General features: G+C 34.2%; 1 protein-coding gene across 1 annotated transcript in view; it reads left to right on the top strand.

Annotated features, from left to right (window-relative positions):
- Positions 1 to 27,274, top strand: part of CDH8 (cadherin 8) — a 658,573-nt gene that overhangs the window by 220,428 nt on the left and 410,871 nt on the right. The window contains exon 3 of the mRNA XM_053699570.1: positions 9,345 to 9,639. Within this exon, the coding sequence (XP_053555545.1) occupies positions 9,345 to 9,639 (295 nt within the window). The remainder of the gene's footprint in view (positions 1 to 9,344; positions 9,640 to 27,274) is intronic.

The raw sequence follows: 27,274 nt of genomic DNA, 5'->3' as shown, positions 1-27,274 counted from the left end.
CGGTTTGAAAATGCGGTTTCGATATCTTGATCGTTCTGGTGGTGCTATGCAGTAGGCACCTGAGAAAGTTGTAAAAATTATATTGGTTTGCTGCATACTGCACAAAATAGTCGCGGTGAGCGAGGCGTCAAATTTATCAATATTCCGCCACTGCTCGCGGCGGGCTAGACGTGTCTATTTATTGGGGGATTAATAGTACATAGCGACAGCGGACACCATTTTGCCCGCGGCGAGTAACGGCGAGTTTATCCGCGTCTACAATGACGGCTGAATTGACGGCTTAGTACATGGAGCCCTGAGAGTGTGTTTCCAACTGGCAATAGTCTTCTAAAAAGTTTTTTTGGGTGCTCATCTTATCTTTTTAAAAATTTAAATAGAAATTAGAGAAATGTTAACATGAATTTTCCTTGAAAACAATAATATATAGCAAAAGTGAACATGAATTCATAGCAAAATATAGCTGGAGCCAATAAAAGAAGGCAGTTTATTGGTAGCCCAGAGGCAGAGCGACAGCAAATTCCTTATGAGTGCCATAGGTTCACTTCTCATGGTTTAGAGAGATGCAAAAATACTTCTGTTACCATACTTGTACTTCTGTAACCTTACTGTAACTGAAATTAGGAGACTACATGAAAACTGAGACAAGCCCATTCCTTTTAACTAACAATTTATGTTTTGTTTTCCAACAAATACAGAGAAATAATAGTTAGTGCATATTATTACAGTTGTGTCTGGAGCAAATCCGGAGAAATAACTGGTATCTTCTAAAACTTTTAGAAAACTGCATCAAATGATTTCCAAAAACAAAAAAAGAAATGCAACATCCCATCCAACACAGGGTAATATCCCATTCCATTACAATTTCCATGTGATGTGCCCTGTATGTTTTTGCTGTGTTTTCAATTTTTAAATTATCTAAAAATCAACTAGAAAATAACATAATAAACCATTTATCTTTTCATGTGCCTTAGTGCAAACGCCCCCCTTGATATCCCTAGAAACCCATGGAGCTGCCACCAAATATTTTTACATGGAAATTCTGATGTGTTGAAATATGGAACATAGAATTTATGTATCAACAGTATACAAAGTGAAATGAGTAATCTGAAAAACTACCCATACCAGAATAATCAAAACAAAATCATAATTGTAAGGTGTTGTGATCAGTGGGCTCACTGTGCTAAGCTGTAAAGTATCAGTATTAAAGGGACAGCCTACTTGAAAATTGTTATTGTTTAAAAAGATAGATAATAGCTTTATTACTCATTCCCCCATTTTGCATAACCAGCACTGTTATAGTAATACACTTTTTACCTCTGTGATTACCTTGTGTTTAAGCCTCTGCAGACTTCCCTCTCATCTCAGTGCTATTTATAAACTTGCATTGTAGCCAATCTGTGCTGACTCCTGTATAACTCTACAGGAGTGAGCACAACGGTTTTATTATATATATATATGGCACACATGAACTAGCACTATCTAGCTGTGACAAAATGTAAAATTCACTGAGATAAGATGCGGCCTTCAAGGGCTTAGAAATCAGCCTATGAGGTTTAGCTTTCAAGAAAGAATACAAAGAGAACAAAGAAAATTTTATGATAAAAGTGAATTGGAAAGTTGTTTAAAATTGCATGCCCTATCTGAATCATGAAAGTTTAATTTTGACTTTACTTTCTCCTTGTGTGTTAATTGTAACATTCTTTTATGTTACTATTTTATGTGACTATGTATTATTGAAATAAATATACAAAATGACACTTGAGCTGTGTTAGCGCTACCTACTGTATTTCTGGTTTCCCAATGTACAAAGCATAAGATGCTGCTTTTGCTTTCCACAATGTAAAAGGCAGCAGTCACATGACCATTGCTTATTACCCTCTATGTCACCTCTGAGGTGACCACACATTGACAGGCAAGTCCTTGTACAGTGGTACATGCAGACAGGGGACACACAATGTCCACTGCCCATTCACTATGAAGTCGGGTGGGCAGGCCCACCTTTTAATACATGGGGCCCAGAGTGTCCAATTGCTATAAAATATTTGAACCATTTTCCAAAACGAAGCTGATATGATTCTATAAATGTCTCTTTTTACGAGAAGCGTTTGATCAGTTTTGTTGAATTGAATTAACATTTAAAAAAAAGTGAATTTATATTGGACAGATGGTAAGACACCACTTGCATCATTCCTTTCCAAGCCAAATATCTTTTAAAAAAGCATTCGAAAACAACTGAAATCTATATATATTTGCAGTATTCCTTAACATCTTAAATAAGCAAGATGACATTTTCTTTATGAATTTTCTTACAATCCGACGGTCACATGCTAAGAATTTTTTGCTGTTCAGAATTTAATATGAACTATCTTTTTGTACTATCTCTTTGTACTTTCATCATTTTTTTTTTCATTTTCTAAAACCTTTGTTTCCCATGGATATTCACACATTTCTCATACCCTTGTGTTAAAACCTGTGAGCACGAATCCTTTACTTTGTGAGGTTTAAAGATAACATTTCATATTATATCACATTATACTTCAAATACGCTGGTAATATGCGCTATGCCAATTTTCCGAAACATGATTTTACCCACGCTTCTATAGCAAAAGCTATTTTATATAGAGAATCTGATTATGCCATTTATTGTATCTGTGCTCTCTTGCAAATGAATAATTTACTTAATGTTTTACCGTACACAGATACTTTTATAAACAACAGTAAATATTGACTGGTCTTTAATTAATGGTTTTAGCAAAAGTACTAAAATAAACCCATAGCTGTAATTTTTTTTTTTTTTTAGTCTCTTCTTGGGTGAAGTCTATACTACTGTACTGTTTAGAAAACCATAAAAAAATCACTTTTTTCAACTAACACAATTGATTTCTAAACTGTATTATTGTTAAAGGGACAGTCAACACCAGAATTGTTGTTGTTTACAAAGATAGATAATCCCTTTATTACTCATTCCCAGTTTTGCATATCCAACACAATTATATTAATACACTTTTTAACTCTGTGATTACTTTGTATCTATGCTTCTGCAAACTGCCCCCTTATTTCAGTTCTTTTGACAGACTTGCATTTTAGCCAATCAGTGCTCACTCCTGGGTAACTTCACGTGCATTAGCTCAATGTTATCTATATGAAACACACAAACTAACGCCCTCTAGTGGTGAAAAACAATCAAAATTATAGGCGGCCTTCAAGGTCTAAGAAATAAGCATATGAACCTCCTAGATTTAGCTTTCAACTAAGAATACAAAGAGAACAAAGCAAAATTGGTGATAAAAGTAAATTGGAAAATTGTTTAAAATTTCTTGCCCTTTTTGAATCATGAAAGTTTTTTTTGGACTTGACTGTTCCTTTAAATAGACATAGAACCTTAACCACATCACTAAACGATTAGTGACAATAAGCTGAATGCAAATTAATTTGTATTTTTATGAAGAAACACATGATAGTCCAAGAGCTAGCCTTGCTTTTTTTTAGTTTACCCCCAAAAATTATCGTAAACATTTGTTAAACCATTTGTCTGATGCAGAAATTGTGTGCTCTTGTTTTTTACTGCATATCATTTTGACATTACTGACCTAAACAAATATGTGTTTAACTCTGGTTGGTCAATAACTCTTATTATTTCTACTCGCCACCTCAGAGGTGGCGTAGGGTGTAAGAAGCTGCAGTCTAATGACCGCTGCTTCTTACATTGTGGGAAGCAGGCTCGCATATGTGAACCTGCCCCGCAAGGGCTCCGGAACAGCTTTCACTGCTTAGTACATGGAGCCCTATATGTAATAAATCCTATTAAGGAGAGTCAGAGGTTGCCTGAAACTGGTTCGCAATTGCCTTATTTACATCGTTAGGATCCAAATGAGGAAGAAGGCGGCTGCTCGTGGCATTCAACTATTTTCAGAGCCGGATTTATTCTTGTGAAAGTGCAACACACTAAGAGTTGGATTCGCACAGATCTTCGCATGCTGAACTTACACAAGAAGAAATCTGTCTCCAAAAAGAGCTGAATGCAATAAGCGGCTGCCATCTTCATCATTCGGATCCTAATGAAGACTCCAAATACACATTTTAAAATGGCATGTGCTATATTTTTTTTATCTTCATCATATAATGTTATAAAATGTTCTTAAACTATATTTTAACCCCAGATTTTATTTGCAGTTTTTAACATTGATCAGCCAGGCACTGCAGTTCCTTCAAATGATTCCATTGTGGTTTCATTTTCATAATTATGCAAGTAGAACAATGTGATTTGCTTAAGAATTGGCAAAGAAATAAGACATCCCACTGAACAGATGTCATATATACTAGTTATGTAATCTGTCCAATTACACTTAAATCCTCCAACTGGGCATAACAAGAGATTCTCAACTAGCATATATATTGAGTTTATGGTATCTGAATCGACAGACATATACGTGCTCTCCTAGTAAACCATTTTCTATTGATTGCGAGTGTTACAATCAATTTATGTACTCATGAAGATGTTCCAAATTCTGTACGTGCTGTTGAAAGCTTAAGCATGTGTAGCAGGTAGATCTCATCTCTAAAGATAGTGTGACATTATGGTAGTGCTTTACGTGTCAACATGTGGAGGGTGTTTCTGCAATATGAAATGTAGCACACGTATCGGAACATTAGTTAATTGGACAGTAGATGAAAAATGATGAAGTTGAGTCATGGAGCCCAATAACAAGCGTGGTATGAATACATTTGCAATAGAAGGCAATTAGACTCATATTTCTATATACACATATATACCTGGGCACATGATGATTCAACAAGATAATAATATACACAATTTAAGTACATTCTTAAATATATTTGCTGAGTGCTAACGTCATGTTGTTATATTAGGAAGGTGGTGAATATTTTAGCATAGCTCTGTCCTAGATTAAGCATGTTTTAGCATAACCATACTCTAGATTTATTCATAAATCTTATGCTCACACACATATACCCAGGCATAAATAAAGAACTATGGAGGCGAAAAATGCAACATTTAAAAGAGTGCAGTCATCTAGGCAGAGTTTAAGGTGCAGGGTAGTGTAATCATACCTGTATATGGACAATTTAATTGTTCTAACCTGAGGGTTCAAATCCTTTACTTTAGCAATAATTCACACTTTTGTGCCTTAAATTTGATAATATTAGAGGAAATGTCCTAAATAGTTAGTACACTACAATGTGCATAATTCTTCTAAAAAATCTGTTTCTTATGAGAGAAATGTAGAGCACTTGGGAATAATTTTGCAGAGTGCTGATCAGTATTCTAAATCAATAAAAGCCACAGCTGTCCCAATATTTCTTTCATCTGTACTTTTATTTAGTTGGGATATTGTTTCTAAGAATACTGTTGATTGACAGTTTGAGATCATATTCCACTTGTAACTTGCTAATAGTTCCCTGCCCCATTTGTGTCAAACATCAAATTTGGTGAGTGACCTGTAAGTAGGGTCCTTAGATGTGCTAAGTTTATGTGACAGTATTTATTTGGGAAGTTTACATTAAAGGGACAGTCTACGCCAAAATTGTAATTGTTTTTAAAGATAGATAATCCCTTTATTACCCATTCCCCAGTTTTGCATAACCAACACAGTTATAATAATATACTTTTAACCTCTGTGATTATCTTGTATCTAAGCCTCTGCAAACTGCCCCTTTTTTCCAGTTCTTTTGACAGACTTGCAGTTTAGCCAATCAGTGTCTGCTCCCAGATAACTTCACGTGCACGAGCACAGTGTTATCTATATGAAATACGTGAACTAACACCCTCTAGTGGTGAAAAACTGTTAAAATGCAATATGAAAAGAGGTGGCCTCCAAGGTCTAAGAAATTAGCATATGAACCTCCTAGGTTAAGCTTTCAACTAAGAATACCAAGAGAACAACGCAAAATTGGTGATAAAAGTAAATTGGAAAATTGTTTAAAATGACATGCTCTATCTGAATCATGAAAGTTTATTTTGGCCTAGACTGTCCCTTTAATCCACTAGCCTGCAAAAAAATCCAGAAGACTTTATTTCTGATATATAATTAAAACATGAACTTTATTTCTCATATATAACTAAAGCATGACAATTGTTTAGTATTTAGAGCTTCTATATGTAATTTCTTTTGTTACTGATGAACCATAAAAATGATCTACCCATTTTAAAGTATTACACTTTAATAAATCAAATAATTGATAACCCACAGCTCTTAGTCATAGCACTACAGGATATTGGAATTTATATGCAAATCTCATTACTTCTGGTATAAATTAGGATTATTTACAATGACATTCTATGATATTTTTAGCATGGAGGAAGAAGCTTGATGTTGGTACATAAGGCGATGCAGAAAAATTAGAATTTTCAAAATTACTGTTAAATACGTTTTTCTTGATATTCTTAAAGGTATAGCTAAAATACATTACTTGAAGATGAATGTCATATTCTGAATATATTTAAACCCTATAGATTCTTTATAGACAAAGCAAATATGTTCAATGTAATACTTAAAAAGACAGTTTACTCCAGAATGTTTATTGTTTAAAAATATAGATCATCCTTTTAATTACACATTCCAAAGTTTTGCATTACCAAGTTATATTAATATAATTTTTACCTCTGTGATTACCTTGTGTCTAAGCCTCTGCAGACTACCCCCTTATTTCAGTTCTTTTGACAGACTTGAATTTTAGCCAACAAGTGCTGACTCATATAGCTCCACGGGAGTGAGCACAATGTTATCTATATGACACACATGAACTTTCGCTGTCTAGATGAGAAAAACTGTCATAATGCACTGAGATAAGAGGCGACCTTCAAGGGCTTAAATGTTATCATACAAGCCTACCTAGGTTAAGCTTTCAACAAAGAATATCAAGACAATAAGGCAAACTTGATGCTAAAAGTAAATTGGAAAGTAATTTAAAATGACATGCCCTATCTGAATCATGAAAGTTTAATTCTGACTAGACTGTCCCTTTAATGTTCAATAAAGAAATATGTCTTAGAAAAAAAAATATTGAAATTAAAATTGTTTACACTATAGCATAATATATTTACTGTCTTCAAAGTATAATTTCATTTCTATAGCACATGCCTTAGTATCAATAAACACAACCATTGCTACAGCTATCAGGTGGATATGCATCAGCGCCTTTCAACTTTACCATTACAGAACTGCTGAAATTTGTCATTAATGTCTGTGCTTAAAGTAGATGGAGCTGAGCAATGAAATTCAAAAAAACTGAAATGTCTACCTTTGAGGTAGCTAAGTAATAAATGGATTATTATTGGTTTAAATGTTGTCAGCTTTTGACACTTCCTTTTTTCTTTGCTCTTTAAACCATGATTTTAACGCTGAAAAAAAAAAAGCTTTAGCTAAAGGGCATGATTGAAGGCATTTGAAACCTTTTTTTTTTTTTTTTCATACCAATAAAAAGAAAGTTAGATGTGAATTTGGAATATAAAAGACTATATTTAAAAATAAATCAAGTTTATTTCAAAGGGAAAAAAGTACAATAATCACATCCTATATGTTTTCTGTAGCCTAAAATGGCCATCATAGTTGAAAAATTGCATGCAATACTTTAATAGAGCATGTCATTTTACAACTAGGGTCCATGTACCTCTCTCTATGTGTTTAATCCCCTGCTGATTGGGTCAGTGGCAGTTTCCTATTGATGACCAGCAGTGATCTGCTGCTCCTAAACTGTACTTCAACTATGGGTTTAACTCACTAGCAGGGACACATTTATCAGCTTGCAGCTTTGGAGCAATGCAGGCACGCACATGCACTTAAAACCACTGCTTCTTAACCCCAGATCTTACCAGTATGATTGACAAGCCCTGCTCTCATGCAATTGGTTGTACGAGAATAGAGGGCGGGACTGAACAATCAGTTCCTCATGCAAATATAACTGTGAGCAGAGGATGCTAATGAATTTAATAAGGTTTGGGATAGAACCATTTTTCAGTACAAGAGGTTGAGAATGAAATTTATAAGGTTAAAAATGTAAATATAATTTCAGAAATCATTGCTTTAGGGCACTCAGCAAATGCAAAAGCTTTTAAAACTGTTATTACTAAATATTACAAAGGAATTTAAGAATGCTTCCTAGGATATGCTATGGATTAATTTAGTCTAAGCTTTTTTTGTTAGCTAGAATAGGAAAGCTAGGTTAGCTTATTGGTTCTTATCAAGCAACAACATCTGTGTTTAGATGTTCAATTTATGTTGCAGTAAACATATTACTTGTGTGTTGTAGTTAACTGTGTATGCAACTTAAACATAATATTTACTGTAGTATTTTCTTGTACTGAGCTATGGGGAACAAAAAGAAAAACATGATTTTAAAGAGCATGTTCTCAAACACACCATAGGTATATTTATCACCTTTTATACTGTGATTTATCAAAACAACACATTTAGGTAAATTATAGTAAACAACAGAAATTTTTACTGTCATCCCTTTAATACATAATTTCCAAATACTAAAAAGATTAGATGCATAAATATATTGTCATTTCAAGACTGTTATGTAGGATTGCAATAAATTACCATACAGCTGAGCGTGATCACTTTCTGTCCCTTTAAATCTCCCTAAACCTTGGATGGGACCATGGGCATTAGCAAAAACTTTTGGGGAAGGGGATCAGTAAAATGTCCCATACAAAATAAGTAGCAACATGTTCTGCAGAAGAGAGTTGCTTATTGTACACATTATATATTGCGCATAATCTTAAAAATGGTGGCTCGTAAGAATCAGAAGAGTAATTCTGATGTGTTCTTATGCTTATATATAAGTTTATAAATCCCAGGTTGCATTTGCTAGAGGTATTACAATCCATCACAATAATCTTAACAGTTTTTACACCAATTAGGAATAGATATATTAATAGCAGGGCTAGGTTGGTAACAGCGCAGTGTGCACTTGCAATTCTCAGAATGGTAAAACCCACACTTTACAGAATTAAATTACAGGAAAAGGGGACAAAATAAATAAAGGAGGTTTATTGTGTAGTTTTTACTATAAATAATTAAACATTTTATATTACAAGCTTAAAGTGTTTACTGCCCCTTTAAATGCATCATATTGTAGCAAAAAGAAGTTATAGAGGAAATGAGGTTATGAAGCTAAAGTATTAAAGGATGTATTTCACATGGTTGACATCACATGTCTGATATAGATTAATAATTCGTAATATTGTCTTGTGTCAATAAACTGTGCTATTCCAATGCTTTAATGTGAGCAATGTATCCTCTGGGGCATAGTAATGTATTTGCAAATGCTATTTATTGATAGGCCTAGCACTAACGGCATACTAATTATTGTCATTTTAGCTTCACACTGACCTGGATCCTGGGATCAGTAAAATCAAGTATATCCTTTCAGGAGAAGGAGCTGGAACAATCTTTGTGATCAATGACAAAACTGGAGATATTCATGCAATGAAAAGACTTGATCGTGAGGAAAAGGCTGAATACACATTAACAGCTCAAGCTGTCGATAGTGATACAAATAAGCCTCTTGAACCGCCTTCAGAATTCATTATCAAAGTTCAGGATATCAATGACAATGCACCAGAATTTCTAAATGGGCCCTATCACGCTACCGTTCCAGAGATGTCCAGTGTGGGTATGTAGCATGCTAATCTAAAGGGACATACTATACATTTTTTTAATATCTATATGAAAGAGTTAAACATATTACATGTTTTACAAAGGAAAGAGTTAAAAGTAAAAGCTGCTTAAATTTAAAGGGACATAAAACAGGTTGAGATCTGTGCATATCCTAAAAGTGCTAATTAATTAAAAATAGTTTGCATTAAAAAATTGTTTAAAAATTGCTGGCAAGTATTTTAAAATAATTTTCAAAAATAAGCAACATTAATTACATAGCTAAGCTGCCTGGAGCAGCCAACTCCACCCACCCTTATCAGTGTTTAGACACAGGTACTTTAGCATTCTACCAAAAACAACAATAGATATAAATATAGCCATGCAAGGAAATATTTTTACAGTTTAGAAACTAAAAATAAAGGGTTAATAGTGAGGCACTGCAGTATAAATTTGCAGGTAAAATAATTAAAGTACATATTATTATATTTTGTCTCTATCCCAACTTGTTTTATGTCCCTTTAAGGTGAAAATCACAGATGATTATGTAAAATTTAATGACTGACAAAGCATCATCATGTGACATAAAGCTCTTAAAAAAAGGTTTGTATAAGTTCAGTTACACTTGGCTTAGCACAGTGTCCATCTTAGAAAGCGTCTGTATAATACGGGTGTATGGGGTCCATCTGTTGTACTTTCTAGTGTTTTTTATTTGTAGATAACAATATACTTTTCTTGCATCCGTATTAAATGAGCATTTTCTATATTGGTTATTGTCCTAAGCCAATTTTTGTGCTATATTTAATGTGATACTTTTTGAGTTGTCGGATTATAAATATATTTGATGAAATGCTGATGTTGAACTGGGTTTATAAAAGAAAGCTACGCTTGTGAGATCTATACACATATACTACTAGATTGACAAGATGCCGCAAATTGTGAGGTGTGTTAATAAGAAGCCTGGAGTGTGTGTGCTTTTTCATGATTATATACAATTGAGTCTTGGGACTGTAGTGCTCACTGACTGAGAGGGACAATTAACACAGAAAAAAATAAATAAAAAAAAAAATATATATATATATATATATATATATATACCTCGTTTTATTGCTCTTCACTTTATTGCGTTTCGCAGATATTGCTCTTTTTGCAAAATGAGGATTGCGGCAACCCTGTGTCAAGCATATCTATCTCCACCATTTTTCTAACTTATGTACACATATAAACACATAAATACACATACATAAACACCTATATATGCACACCACTAGCAAAAATATAATGACTCGCTGAAGGCTCACATGATGGTTAGCATTTTTTAGCAATAAAGTATTTTTAAATTAAGGTATGTTTTTTTTTTTTTAGACATAATGCTATTGCACACTTAATAAACTACATTGTAGTATAAATATAACTTTTATATGCACTGGGAAACAGAAAATGTTGTGAGACTCACTTTATTGCTATATTCACTTTATTATGGTGGTCTGGAACTGAACCCACAATATCTCCAAGGTACACCTGCATATATATATATATATATATATATATATATATATATATACATTCATTTTGTAAACAACAATAACTATGTAATACATTTTGAAACATTCTATTTTCGATAGAACTGAAAACATTTTTGAATACCGTATCCCTTTAAAAGAGCTTTGAAAAAGTCACCTTTTAATGCTGTTTTCCTGCACTACCAAGTGATAATTTGTTGTGGATTGTTATTTCAATTATTTGTCTCATTTGCATTATACATTTAAACTGAGCTATAACAGAGAAGCTGAAGTGATTTAAACATAAGTGTTAACTTACACTATTTAAACGCTGTTGAGATGCATCATTAGTCTAGGTTTATTTTTCAACTATTTTATCTGTAAGTAAGGTGATAGCGTTTGGTTTCTTTTTTTTATGAGCTAGATTTAGTTTTCTTGTTGTTTTCCTGCATTTAATTGTCTGTAGTGTTTCTTTGACAAGAACATCTGTTATATTATTATACATGTATTTATTATGGTGGCTATACAGAGAGATGTGCCAATTATGTGCATAGCGCGCAATGGATCATAACAAATGCGTGCCCATAGAGTTTTTGTGGCAGGGCTTTGATGTGCTTAAATTCACTGTACAATTTACAGAAATAGAAATGTGCAGATTCTAAATGATGTCTTATGTGACTTTGACGCAGGTTATACATTTAAATGGTTATAAGATTACACGCATACTCTTATATTTATGCAGGTAGCATAGTGAGAAAGCACTTGACCTGGGGGGTATCTCTCTGCTGTACTGTGTGTGCGACTGTATGTGTCTTATTATATAGAGATATATACAATGTAATTGCCATGCTCTTTACAGAAAATGTTGCCATCTGGGTGGTATTATGAAGTAGCCTGGTGGGGGCAGTGTAATATTTTCTAGTATACTACCCAAAGCTTAATTAATACATTTAACATAAATGTATTTAATGATTTCTGCAATAAAACATTCTGTCATACATATGAAAGAGCAACAATTATGCATGTTGAATCTATATTTTAGTATGAAAAGGGTTAAAGGGACAATTTACATAGACAAGTAGTTCATTAAATTACAAGCAGCTGCAGGAACACCCTTTTTAATGGGCTGGGTATACTCACTCACTCCCACTCCCCTCAATAGGTGTTTTTTTTCCTGCTGCCGCCAAATGATTACATCGCTTTTTATAAGAAAATACAGCATTAGTCATATTTTCATTATATTTAATTGGAAACATGTTAAGGGAGGGGTTACCATACAGTGTCCTTTCAAAGCCAACTTGAAGCGCATACTCAGTCAGAGAATGGCTTTGTTAAACAAAACAAAAAAACATAAAAAAGAGTATGTTTTCACTCAGAGTACTACATCTTTAAGTGTATATGAAAGTATATTTTCTTAATGGATATCATTGGTTTATAATTACCAGAAGGCATTTTTGAGTGCATGAAGACTTACATAACCGGCACAATGTTCTATCTACCATATAATAAATATCCCTTAGAGCAGTGATTCTTAACTTTAGCACAGGTGAAATAATTAGCTGAAAAGTTACCATGGCTACTAATCTGCTCTCACCCAACAGCTGATTATTTCATCTGTGCACAAGTTAAGATTTTATGAAAATATGGCCTAAAGTTGAGAAATACTATGTTAGAATATAACAATAGAATGATTAACATATTAAAAAAAAATCTCTAGTAAGAACAATTTCTCTGCTATTTTTTTTAAAGAACTACTTTACTAAAATCTGAGAAGCTTCCTTGCACATTGGTAAATCAGTTGCATAAACTAATATAAAAATGATCAGAATTGTCCCATATTAGAGCTCTTTGCATAGCTGATGAATCTAGATAAGTGTGTTTATTGTAGTAAACTACAATACATAAAGCATTTGTTGTATCTATTTCACTGGCCTTTTTCCAAAATGTGTGATGTTGCAGATGCTTACCAGCTGCTGGCGTGACGTTGAAACAGCAGCACCATACGGAGTACAATTTATTCTATGTTCTGTAACATTTGCTAGATATCTGATCTCCCAGTAACAAGAAAAGATACTTTTGGCCAAAAATCACTGAGATCGTAGAATGTAGGAGTGTAGATTCCCTCACACCAGCCATACAATTTCCCTTTACAGCTATTTGTATTATTTTAAAATATCAACTAAATATACTAAACAAATTGATCTTTTTAAAAGTTGCCATGATCAATATGTTAAAATGACTGTTAATTTTATTTATTTATTTTATTATTTATTTATAAAATATTTTACCAGGAAGGATACATTGAGATTTCTCTCGTTTTCAAGTATGTCCTGGGTCCACAAAACATTGCATTGATACAGTAGGGTACAATAAAATAAAAAAAAAACAATAATAATACACAATATATGAAAAAAGTTTACATAGAACAGGTAGGACATATTTAATCAACTATGACAGGTGCATTCTGTTTTGAGATATGTGGAGAGGGATCTCTTAAAGGATATTAGGCTTGGGAAAAGTTTGAAAGTGTGCGAGAGGTCGTTCCATAACTGTGGCGCTCTGTAGGAAAAGGAGGATCGAGCTGCTTTCTTTTTGTATTGAGTCAAGCTAAATAATGTGTTTGTACTGGATCGGAGGTTATAGGAGGTGGGAATAGCAGGGGAGAGCATTCTGCTCAGGTAGGGTGGGAGCTTCCCAGAAAGGCTCTTAAACACAAGACTGGAAAGATGGAGGGTGCGTCTGGATTCCAGCGACAGCCAGTTTAGTTCTTTTAGCATGTCACCATGGTGGGTATTTATTTATATGTCTACCATGTAGTCATTAAAGGGATACTAAACCCACATATTTTCTTTCATGATCTAGATAGAGCATTCAATTTTAAGCAACTTTCTATTTTACACCTATTATCAATTTTTGTTTGTTCTTTTACTATCTTTATTTGAAAAAGCAGGAATCTAAACTTAGGAGCTGGCCCATTTTTGGTTTAGCACCCATGGTAGCGTTAGCTGATTGGTGGCTACAATTTGGGTGTAGGATCTCTTTAAATGCCTCTTGACTTTTTTTATTTCTTAGTTGCACTTGCTTAAAAGTGAGTAGCTACCATTTTCATTCAAATACATATATGAAAAACAAGCAGAATTGGTTTGTTACATACAACAGAAGAAAGAACAGTATAAGGAGCTAATCTGAGTGCAGTATTAAAGGGACAGTACACCAGAATTTGTATTGCTTAAAATGATAGATAATCCCTTTATTACCCTTTCTCCAGTTTTGTTTAACCAACACGGTTATATTAATACACTTTTTACCTTTGTGATTACCTTGTATCTACGCCTCTGCAGACTGCCCCCTTATTTCAGTTCTTTTGACAGACATGCATTTTAGCCAATCAGTGCTGACTCCTAGGTAACTCCATGTACATGAGCACAATGTTATCTATATGGTACACATGAACTAACTCCCTCTAGTTGTGAAAAACTGCCAAAATGCATTCAGATAACCCTTCAAGGGTTAAAAAATTAGCATATGATCTACCTAGGTTTAGCTTTCAACTAAGAATACCAAGAGAACATAGCAAAATTTATGATAAAAGTTAATAGGAAAGTTGTTTAAAACTACATACCCTATCTGAATCATAAAAGTTTATTTTTGACTAGACTGTCCCTTTAAGATACAAAAAATGTATGGTCAGATGTAGAGATTATAGGTGCTGGGAAAATAGGTAGTGACAAATTATACAAAATATATTAAAAGAGCTTTTTTTTCCCTTCAATTATTACCAAATAAAATCCAATATTATCCAATAATGTCCTGATATTAGAAGGCAGCTAAAAAAGAAGGGTATCAAAGTCTGAATCACTTGATATTCTGGCTCTGGTGCTCCCATGTTGCATTTCAGTTATGACCATTATCTGTAATTTACAGACTTTCTGATGATCACTTCATTTAATGATAGGGTTGTCAGGTGTCTAGTATTCAACAGGAGACTCTAATATTTATTTTAATGTAAAATGCCTCCTATGCCTCAGTGTGCTACAAATATGGAGCAGAAAGAAATAAGTCACGGGGGTCAAATTATTACTGTTTATGTATGGTACATCAGCTGATGTGATAAAATTGTTGATTTTCATTTTACTGGCAGCCATAGGGTAACAATATTGAAAAGTTGTGAAAATGATAGATGGATAGATCAAGAGTGGTGGCTTTTTGGGAGCATTGTGTAACCTCACCTATTATTGTGTCCAGCCACATGAAGATTGTCCAGTATTTTTGTGGTGGAAAGTTGCCAACCCTTTTTAATCAGAACCTTATTTGCAAATCTCACCAAAGTGATTTCCATAATATATAATGATAACTCTGGGAATTGGTATTATCTTTCCTGTACTTCCTGTTTAACACTGACGCATTTCTTGCTAAAGATAATTATAGTAAATATAATAATAATTATCTGTATGTCAGTGGAACTTATGTGTAAAACCAGTGTAAGACATTTACACCATGTCAAGAGAAGTCTAAAGGATATTGATGAGCACTAGCAAATTAACTCATACATGTGACTAATTTGTGGTGCTAGTGTAAAACACATTTAGAGTTTCCTATAGAAAAACATTTATTTTATGTATTTATTTATTAATTTTGGCAACATAATTTTTATCTTTTGTTAACAGGTGTTGTTGATACCAGGGGTATTAATATCTAATGGCTCATTTGCAAAAATGTGCCTATTAGTGAACTAGATAGACTGTTTGCTAAAACTATTCCAAACAAATTTTGACTAGATCATTCCCATTTTGAAGGCAGCAGTAAAGGAAATGCTTTGTTGACATTTTATTCCTGTATTTGACAGTTTAGCTTGTAGAAGGCTAAAGAGATACAGGAGTTTAAAATAGTGATTACAAGAACAAAATAAATTAAAAAAAATGTCTGTTCTGTTTATCTTTATTATCAAGACAGGTTACAGCATTTATTTATTAATTTAAACCCCAATCCATCAGACTGTCTTCAACCTTTTATAGTTTCAGACACTCTTTCAAAACTCACCAATTCAGAGTGGATTACCGTTTATCCTCTGTTTTTTCATCCTACTAAAAAATCTTGACCTGCCTTCACTCACCTCTGCAATTACAATCCATGTGACAAGCTACTCCAAACCTTATGACTCCCACAACCTGTAGACTGTAAGCTCTTCGGTGCAGGGCCCTTCCCCTGATGCACTAATTATGTTTAGTCTGTTATGTTTTTGTATCTTATCACAAATCCTTATCATTGTATACCTCATCTCTGTAACCAGTGCTAGGTAATTTTGCAGCAATATACAAATAAATAATAATAGTAATAATATTAATAATAGTAATAATAATACTAATTTGCCATTCAGACTAAGTGCTATTGCATTGTCTTTTTATTGTGTATTTAACTACAAAGCACAGGACCTTTAAATTAACATGCTTAGAGATCATTTAAAGCAAATAAATTATTATGCCATTATTTGACATATGCCTTTGGTTATTCACAATAAGTAATAAACAATGGAAATATATTCACAAGCTAATTTTCATATCAAATGAGCCACAAAGTATCTGATAAAGAGGGAACCAACAACCTATTAGCGTCTGGCCTCAATGTACTATATTATATATCAGAATACTGAAGGAGACTTGTCTGTGAGAGGGCGAAGATGAAAAATAATGGGAGGAGTTATGGTGGTCTGGATTTGTGCCATGTGACTAATGGAGTCAAGGCATCCAGATCTGGGCAGGCTTAGTCATCTCTGGGGCGTGATTGGGTGTGCAAAGTGTTTTCTGGAGCCTAAATAGGGGAAGGATAATAGAATAGTACTTCCATACTAAAGCAGTTGCCACTGATGTCACTCAATTGCAATGAGGGAAGAGACTTCCATCACTACAGGGATATTGGTTTAATAATGAAAAACTGAGAAAAGTAATTAAAACAATAAAAACACTCATTCAGAAAATATTATGTAAATTAAAAGATTAATCAATTGTATTTCTCTACAGAATACATTCACATGTATAATGTTTTCTTTGGATAACTGCAAAGTACACACAGATGTACCTGTTAATCTCCTTTTATATTGGATCATGTCAGGGAAAACAGAAAAAATGCCTATTAGAGACAAGAAGAACAGATTTAACCAGTGACAGGGCATATCTTACTTAAGAGAATGCAATGTCAAAAAAAATTCCTTAATTAAACTGCCATATTTCTAAGGTCAGCAGTAAATTAGTCCAGAGGCTAAACTCATAGCAAAATGAAGATAGGGAGGAAGAGAGCAGATGTTGCAAAATATGCTTGCAATAAAACAGCTGTTGGTAATGTAGCGTAATTTTGCATTGTTTTGTATATGATTTTAATATTGCCAATTCCCTGTGACTTTAAAGAGACAGTTAACACTTTTGTTCTGTATAAAATAATTTGTGTTTTTTAAATTATTTAAACATTTTTAAAATACTTTAACACTCTATTATTGTTGGCATACTTTTCAAGGTTTTGCAAATTAAGAGCAGATCAGGGGTAAACCCTTTAAAAAATGTGTTTGGTCTTCTTTCCTATGGTCAATTTGAAATTAGGAATAAAGTCCAGCAATATCCAAGACAAATACCAATGGTGCAGGACCCAAGGAGTTACTACCAAACTCCAATAAATGAATAGCAAATGTACAAATTGGAAGCTCACCAAAATGCCAAAGTTGATTCTTTTATTAGAAAAGCAAAGTCAAACAGCCACCACAACGTTTCGGGGTAATACGCCCCTTAATCATGTGTACAATAACAATACAGATACACCTGTTTAAATAGTCTAACCTGGGTATTAACCCTTACAAAGCCCTTGAGCAACATTAAATTCACTCTGTCCTTCAGTGAGCACTCTATTGACTTTTTGGATGTGACAGTGATCAAGGATGGGTACCATTTTAAAACTGATATTTTCAGAAAAGAGACAGATAGAAACAATAATCCCTCTTTGATCAAGTCACTACCCAAGAGTCAATTACTTAGAGTGAAACGGATTGTCACTGAGGAATCTAACATTCCCATTAGATTCTCTGAAATGGGTAAGAAATTTTTACAACGTGGCTATCCATCTGATCTAATTGAGAACACCATTGATTTGGTGTCTCAGTTAGACCGTGACACTCTGCTGAAATCTAAAAAAACAGTAAGCAAGGACCCTAAAAGGTTGATCTTTGTCTCTGAATTTTCTAGACAGAGCAATCAGGTTCTAAAAATAATAAAGAAACATTGGGCCATTCTTGGTCGTTGTAATTCAGACATTGAAGAGTTTGGCCAAGCACCTATGCCCGCCTACAAACGTAGTAAAAGTTTGAGAGACACTCTTATAAGGGCTGACATTGGATCAGCAAAACGAGACACTCAAAAGTTTATTACCAAGAAAAATCTAGGATGTTTCCCTTGTCTTGGGTGCTGTAACTGCAGTTCCATAGTAAAAAGTCCATATTTCTCACATCCACACAGTGGATACAAATTTTATTACAAGGACTATTTCACTTGCAACAGCAGCTACGTAATTTATATGATAAAATGCCCATGTGGGAAGGCCTACATTGGCGAGTCCACTAGGAGTATACGTGACCGTATAACGGAACATAAGAGCAACATCAGGTGTGGTAAACTAACAGCTCCTGTTGCTTATCATTTTATAGCAGCTGGACATCACATTAGCCAACTTCGGTTCCAGGTCATCGAACAGATTAAAGTCCCCAGAAGAGGTGGTAATAGAGAAATTTTGCTCAAACAACGAGAATCCTATTGGATTTTTCACTTTCATACCCTGGAACTGAAGGGGTTAAATAGGGAAATAGATTTTTCTACTAGTTTTCTACTGATAATTTACATATTTATATCTTTCAGATTAGTTTTCTGTTTGTACCATTTTTCTCTGTGGATAAACTATGTAACAATTTTTTGTTGCAAATATCGATCGGCTAGAATGTATTATATTTTCAATTTAGGCTTCATAGCTGTTTGTTTTTAATTTTACCAGATTACACCTTTGGGAGTTCGCTAGATGGCGCTATTGTATAATTTGCTGTGCTGTAAGAAAGCATGTAAGGGTTAATACCCAGGTAAGACTATTTAAACAGGTGTATCTGTATTGTTATTGTACACATGATGAAACGTCGTGGTGGCTGTTTGACTTTGCTTTTCTAATAAAATAATCAACTTTGGCATTTTGGTGAGCTTCCAATTTGTACATTTGCAATTTGCAATTAGGGACATAGTTTTTGCTGTGAACTAAGCAATCACTGAGTATAATTTTACAAGTTCATGTAAATGTCTCCTTATTTAAAGGGACATTGAAAGATCAATACATTCTAGAAAGAGTAGGTGATTAGAAGCACAGATTAACCTGAGAATAATATGCATACATCTTATTTTAAAGTTATACTCGTGTTTAATTAAAAAAATAAATAAATGTAAAGTATTCTTGTTAAAGGGAGATGAAGCCCAAAAAATTTCTTTCATGATTCAATAGAGAATATAATTTTAAACAACTTTCTAAATTACTTCTATTATCTAATTGGTTTTATTCTCTTGGTATCATTTGTTGAAGGAGCATCAATGCACTACTGGTTTCTAACTGAACACATGGGTGAGCCAATGACAATCAGTTAATATATGCAGCCACCAATCAACAGCTAAGACCTAGGTTATCTGCTGCACATGAACTTGCCTAGATAAACATTTCAGCAAAGGATAACAAGAGAAAGAAGCAAATTAAATAGTAGAAGTAAATTGGAAGGTGGTTTGAAATTGTATTCTCTATCTGAATCATGAAAGAAATTTTTTGGGTTTCATTTATCTTTAAGCATGGCTAATCACCTGTAAGGGTCTCAAGGCACTGCTCATTTTATCGACCTTGGGAGGATGAAAGGCTGAGTGGACCTTGCCGGGGATCGAACCTGCAACCCGGTTGCTATAGAGCTCAGCTAGAGTGCCTTAGCATGCTGAGCTATCTGTCCCACTATCAGTCAGTGTTCATAAAGCAATAGAAGGCACCTTATTGTCACCTAGGTCTCCTTTACTGATTAGGCTAATCAGGGACAGTTTTAAATGGGTCAGTAGCGTTTGTGACCAATGACTGTGTGAAATGTAGCAGTGCCTAGAGTCTGCACTAAATTAAATTATAGCAAAAGGGGACAAAATAAATAATGAAATTATAACACATTTTGACTATTCATTAATAAACATTTTGGGCCAGATTATGAGTGAAGTGCAATATTTACGTTCCACTCAGCAACGCCAGCGCACACAAATATGCACTGGTATTACAGGTTCAGCGCAATACAAATGCGACCTTTGCGTTCACATTGCATGGAAGCTAACAAGAGCGCGCTTCCATAGGCTCCAATGGGAGCCTTGTTCTCATGCCGATAATCACACCAGAGAACCTAGCTCAGTGAAGGGGGTAAGTCACACAGTGATGTGCAGCAAAGTTAAAATATATATGTGTGTATATATATATATATATATATATATATTTATGTGTTTATACTGTATGTGTTTATACACATATTAACACACATATATATGTATATAAGCATATACATATACAGTATATTTTGAGTAATAACACAGTCACTAGACCACAATGTAAAGGCATTTTTCAGTGCCTTTTTTCTTTTTTTTTAACACCCCACATATGCAAACTTTAAGCCCTTAAAACTGCTTTGTGCAGTTATTATTAAAAAAAATAAAAAATGCTATTTCTTTTTTATTTTAAAAAGCAGCACTACACTTTATTTTTGGGAGCAATTGGGGGACATCTTTATATTAAACAGAGGTCTGACCTTAGGTTAATTTTTGGAGAGCTAATTGCTACAGCAAGCTCACTGTAGCATTAAAGGGACAGTCTACACCAAAATGTTTCTTATTTAAAAAAGTTTTTGCATAACCAACAAAGTTATATTAATATACTTTTTACCTCTGTGATTACCTTGTATCTAAGCCTTTGCAGACAACCTCCTTATCTAAGTGCCTTTGACAGACATGCAGTGTAGTCAATCAGTGAAGACTCCTAAATAACTTCACGGGAGTGAGCACAATGTTATCTATATGACATATGTGAACTAGCATTGTCTAACTAGCATTGTCTAACTGTGAAAAACTTTCAAAATGCTCTGAGCTAGTAGGCGGTTTTCAACGGTTTAGAAATCAGTTTGAGCCTAGCTAGGTTTAGCTTTTCAAAAATACCACCAAGGGAACAAAGCAAATTTGATGATAAAAGTAAATTGGAAAGTTGTTTAAAATTGCATGCCCTATCTGAATCATGAAAGTTTAGTTTTGACTTTACTGTCCCTTTAACCAGCCACTTTTAATGAAGGCGGATTTGCCTGTTTAGCGCTCCATTTGTAATCTAGCCATTTATAGTACAACCTCAAAGTGTTTAATGTTCCTTTATATACAATGGAAGCATTATGGAGTGGAATAAACACAGTTTTAGAGGTATTTTACAGCAAAACCAGGCAGAATAAATAACAAATGATTTTTAATAGTGTTTTATTTTCTTTAATTAACCATTTGATTGGCAGTTCAGTTTTGACTTGTATCTCTTACTGTGAATGTCTGTGTGTTAAATAAACCTACATTTTGTCTTAGTTTTTATAGACTTTTCTCTGATTCCACCAGTACAGCTATGGCACCTTTCCATATGAGCCAAAGAACCTACATACTAGACATGTGCATTCAGAGGTTTCGGAAGAAGGCTGCCCTTCGTGCCAGCTGGCAATTTTCTGAACCAAATGTATACTTGTGAAACAGCAACACACTAAAATTTGTGCAAATTCAGTATAAATGTGGCTCCAAAAATAGCCAACCGGCTAAAAAGGGCCAACTTCTTCCACATGCACAAGTCTAATAAATACTGCAGTCTGCAGCATCAGTTTCATTTTAGTTCCAACATAAATTGAAATAGTTAACTTTTTTCTCATGCAAACTTATGTATACATTTTCTTTTTCTTCAGTTACATTTTTTGTCCCCAATGCTTCTTTAAACCAAAACCACATAAGAATATTCTTTGATAAGGTTGTGTAAAGAATATGGTTTTTATAAACTGATGCATAATACTTAGCAAGAAAATGGTGAATCATCAGTATATCAATAATTTATAACCCCTTGGCCAATAAATCATAAGCACATTTAATATTAATGTAGCTTTTAAAATTCTCTGTTAGTTTTTCCTGTATAGTATATGTATGTTTGGTCTCCATGTCTTTCTCTTTGATATCAAAGAATGATGCCAAGGTTAAGTATTTCTGTACGTTATCTGACTATTAAAATTACAAAATTATAAGGCTGAACCAAGGCCAGAAAACGATTCATGTTCTTCTGTTATAACACACATTCTGCCTTAATGGCAAGAAGTGATTCGTCGTTAATGTATTTTTGGCTATAACATTTCTAGATACTGACCCTCAGGATAGCATTATCTTTGTGGATTCTTCTATTGATTAATTCATCAGTTTTAACACATCAATAACGAGGTCTCTTTTAATGTCAAGCCTTTAAGTCAGATTTAAAGTATTTTGACACTGGGTGAAAGAAAAGGTCTCAGGTTTAACCCTGTAGGAACTTGAAGAAACTTTAGTGCAGTGAATCTACTGTATTTGCATTTTATAGCATTATGATTAAATTGTAGTGTTGAATTTTGCATCAGCAGCTTTTGGGTGAAGCAAGTAGTTAAATGCAAATTTTATTTATTTTCATATATCCTTAAACAGATATGAAACCCACATTTTTCTTTGATGATTCAGATAGAGCATTCACATTTAAACAACTTTATAATTTCCTCCTATTATAATGTTTTCTTTGTTCTCTTGATATCTTTATTTGAAAAAGCAGGAATGTAAGCTTAGATTGTTCTCATCAGCACTTACTGATGTATGGTTAGCCCTTGCTAATTGGTGGCTCCTAAGCTTGCATGCCTGCTTTTCAAATAAAGATACCAAGAGAAAAAAGAAAAATTGATAATAGGAGGAAATTAGAAAGTTGCTTAAAATTGCATGTTCTATTTGAATCATGAAAGAAAAAAAATTGGGTTTCATATCCCTTTAATACATGCAGTTTGATTTGCAAACATACATAAAAACAAAACAAAAATGTGAACAAAAAACAAGTGACCTGTGTTCTCCCTCTCCCATTTTTTATGTATATTAAAATGCAAAAAGAAAATATTTTAGTGATTGCATATAACTATGTGTTTAACCCCTATAAAAAGTCAGCTCAAGAGCAACAATGCAATACTGGGAGCTAGCTGAATACATCTGGGAAGTAAGGTTTCCAAGAGTCCAGTATTTAAAGGGACAGTCTACACCAGAATTGTTATTGTTTAAAAAGATAGATAATCCCTTTATTACCCATTCCCTAGTTTTGCATAACAACACAGTTATATTAATATACTTTTTACCTCTGTGATTACCTTGTATCTAAGCCTCTGCTAATTGCCCTCTTATTTCAGATCTTTTGACTGTCAGCCATTTTAGCCAATCAGAGCTGGCTCACTGGAACTCCACGTGCGTGAGCACAGTTTTATCTATATTAAACACGTGAACTAACACCCTCTAGTGGTGAAAACTGACAAAATGCTCTGAGAGAAGAGGCGGCCTTCAAGGGCTAAGAAATTAGCATATGAACCTCCTAGGTTTAGCTTTTAACTAAGAATACCAAGAGAACAAAGCAAATTGGTGATAAAAGTAAATTGGAAAATCGTTTAAAATGACATGCCCTATCTGAATCATGAAAGTTTATTTTGTACTAGATTGTTTTTTTAACTGGACTGGCCAGTATTTCAGCAGGCTGTCTAGTAAAATCTATAAAAACATGCTAGACACTAAAATGTCCCTTTTTTAAAAAAGATCCACTGAGTGGCAACACACATTAAAAGGCTTCCTACTGTATGTCTCTATAATCTCTGTCAGCCAAGGAAGTTAAACATAATTACTGTCTTATGTGTTACTGGCAGTCATACGAGGGGTTAAAAAGTTGCACTGTGTTTGATGCTGGCAGTTAAGGGGTCAAATCCCTGCTGTGTATGTGTTACTGGCGACCAAAGAGGTGGAATTTATTTGTGTGTTACTGGCATCCAAGAGAATTAAATTACTGCTCAGTTGTAAAAAGTATATATATGTTTCCAGGGTGTGTCTTACGTTGAGGCTAGGACGTTTTGTGACCCTCAACTAACGCCCAAAAGCTATTATCTACCAGTTTTCCCAATATTTTTGTGGAGGACAGTTGGAAACCTTCAGGGACAGCCAATGACAAAAGGCATATGTGCAACCAGCTTCCAGAAATGAATTGCCACTTTTGGTAATAGAAGTGCATTATTGGTTTTGGAATTGGTAAATTTGCTAACAGAAGTACATTAAAATGTCCCTTGAAATTACGTGCTCTGGGGCCAATTAATCAATGTCTGGCGGGTGTAGCAGATCATGTCCGCCAGACATCGCTGAATGCTGACAGCATACGCTGTTGACATTTAACATTGCACAAGCAGTTCTGGTGAACTGCTTGTGCAATGCCGCCCCCTGCAGATTCGCGGCCGCTAGCAGGGGATGTCAATCAACCCGATCGTACACGATCTGGCGGAATGATGTCCGCAGCCTCAGAAGAGGCATATGAGTTAAGAAGCAGCGGTCTTAAGAACGCTGCTTCTTAACTGCTGTTTCTGGCAAGCCTGAAGGCTCGCACGGAAACAGGGGGATCAGAGGCTATTCAGCCCTTGATAATTAGACCCCTCTTTCTGAACCAGGAAAGGTTAATTTTGACTTTGATGTCCCTTTAAGTCATACTATGCATCCTATTTGCATTAGGTATCTCTCTAAATCTTAGTGAAGTTGAGCTTGAGGATGAAAAATATTATCTCACTTCAGAACTATTCTAGGCTAGTGCAATACAAAAAAAAAGTGGTTAGTTAGTATAACAAGGTATTAGTTATAAAGTCTTATAAACAGAAGTGTCAGAAAGCACTGAATGTTATGCATACACCATATGCGCATTCAGCACAACTGACAGCCTTAAATAACACGTTTTAGTGTTCATGACTTGCTTATCCAATGACATTACATATTGAGGTATATATTTAACGCATTCTTTTAATCAATTTCTCACTGTTTTGAGAATGAAATTATACTGGATTTATTGTAATTGTAATTTTTTTTTTTTTTGCATTTTTAAGTTGCAGGGTTTTAGAATAATTTTGTGATTTTGCATATAGAATCTGGATACATTTGATAAAATAAAATTATTTAAAGGAACAGTCTAGTCAAAATTAGAACATCATGATTCAGATAATGCATGCAATTTTAAACAACTTTCCAATTTTCTTTTATAATCAAATTTGCTTTGTTCTCTTGCCATTCTTTGTTGAAAGCTAAACCTAGGTAGGCTCATATGCAAATTTCTAAGCCCTTGAAGGCCGCCTCCTATATCAGTGCATTTTGACCGTTTTTCACAGCTAGAAAGTGCTATTTCACATGTGCTGTATAGATAACATTGTGCTCATTACTGTTGAGTTATTTATGACTGTTGAAAGAACTGAAATAAGGAGGCAGTCTGCAGAGGCTTAGATACAAAGTAAGTAAAAAGTATATTAACATATGCATGCTGGTTATGCAAAACTGGGAAATGGATATTAACATAATTTATGTAAGAACTTACCTGATAAATTCATTTCTTTCATATTGGCAAGAGTCCATGAGCTAGTGACGTATGGGATATACAATCCTACCAGGAGGGGCAAAATTTCCCAAACCTCAAAATGCCTATAAATACACCCCTCACCACACCCACAATTCAGGTTAATGAATAGCCAAGCAGTGGGGTGATAAAGAAAGGAGTAGAAAGCATCAACAAAAGAAATTTGGAAATAATTGTGCTTTATACAAAAAATCATAACCACCATAAAAAGGATGGGCCTCATGGACTCTTGCCAATATGAAAGAAATTAAATTATCAGGTAAGTTCTTACATAAATTATGTTTTCTTTCATGTAATTGGCAAGAGTCCATGAGCTAGTGACGTATGGGATAGCAATACCCAAGATGTGGAACTCCACGAAGAGTCACTAGAGAGGGAGGGATAAAAATAAAAACAGCCATTTTCCGCTGAAAAAATTATTCAACAAAAAATTAATCAACAAAAGAAATTTGGAAATAATTGTGCTTTATACAAAAAATCATAACCACCATAAAAAGGATGGGCCTCATGGACTCTTGCCAATATGAAAGAAATGAATTTACCAGGTAAGTTCTTACATAAATTATGTTTTCTTTCATGTAATTGGCAAGAGTCCATGAGCTAGTGACGTATGGGATAGCAATACCCAAGATGTGGAACTCCACGCAAGAGTCACTAGAGAGGGAGGGATAAAAATAAAAACAGCCATTTTTCGCTGAAAAAATTAATCCACAACCCAAAAAAAAAAGTTAATTCTCATAAATGAAAGAAAAAAACTTAAATCAAAAGCAGAATTATCAAACTGAAACAGCAGCCTGAAGAACTTTTCTACCAAAAACTGATCTGAAGAAGCAAATACATTAAAACAGTAGAATTTAGTAAATGTATGCAAAGAGGACCAAGTTGCTGCTTTGCAAATCTGATCAACTGAAGCTTCATTCTTAAAGGCCCACGAAGTGGAGACTGATCTAGTAGAATGAGCTGTAATTCTCTGAGGCGGGACCTGACCCGACTCCAAATAAGCTTGATGAATCAAAAGTTTTAACCAAGAAGCCAAGGAAATAGCAGAAGCCTTCTGACCTTTCCTAGGACCAGAAAATAAAGCAAATAGACTGGAAGTCTTCCTGAAATCTTTAGTAGCTTCCACATAATATTTCAAAGCTCTTACCACATCCAAAGAATGTAAGGATCTTTCCAAAGAATTCTTAGGATTAGGACACAAGGAAGGGACAACAATTTCTCTACTAATGTTGTTAGAATTCACAACCTTAGGTAAAAATTGAAAAGAAGTCCGCAAAACTGCCTTATCCTGATGAAAAATCAGAAAAGGAGACTCACACGAAAAAGCAGATAGCTCAGAAACTCTTCTAGCAGAAGAGATAGCCAAAAGGAACAACACTTTCCAAGAAAGTAGTTTAATGTCCAAAGAATGCATAG

Source organism: Bombina bombina, chromosome 1, assembly GCF_027579735.1.
Source record: "Bombina bombina isolate aBomBom1 chromosome 1, aBomBom1.pri, whole genome shotgun sequence".
Lineage (NCBI taxonomy): Eukaryota > Metazoa > Chordata > Amphibia > Anura > Bombinatoridae > Bombina > Bombina bombina.
This window is presented reverse-complemented; position numbering and strand designations above follow the sequence as displayed.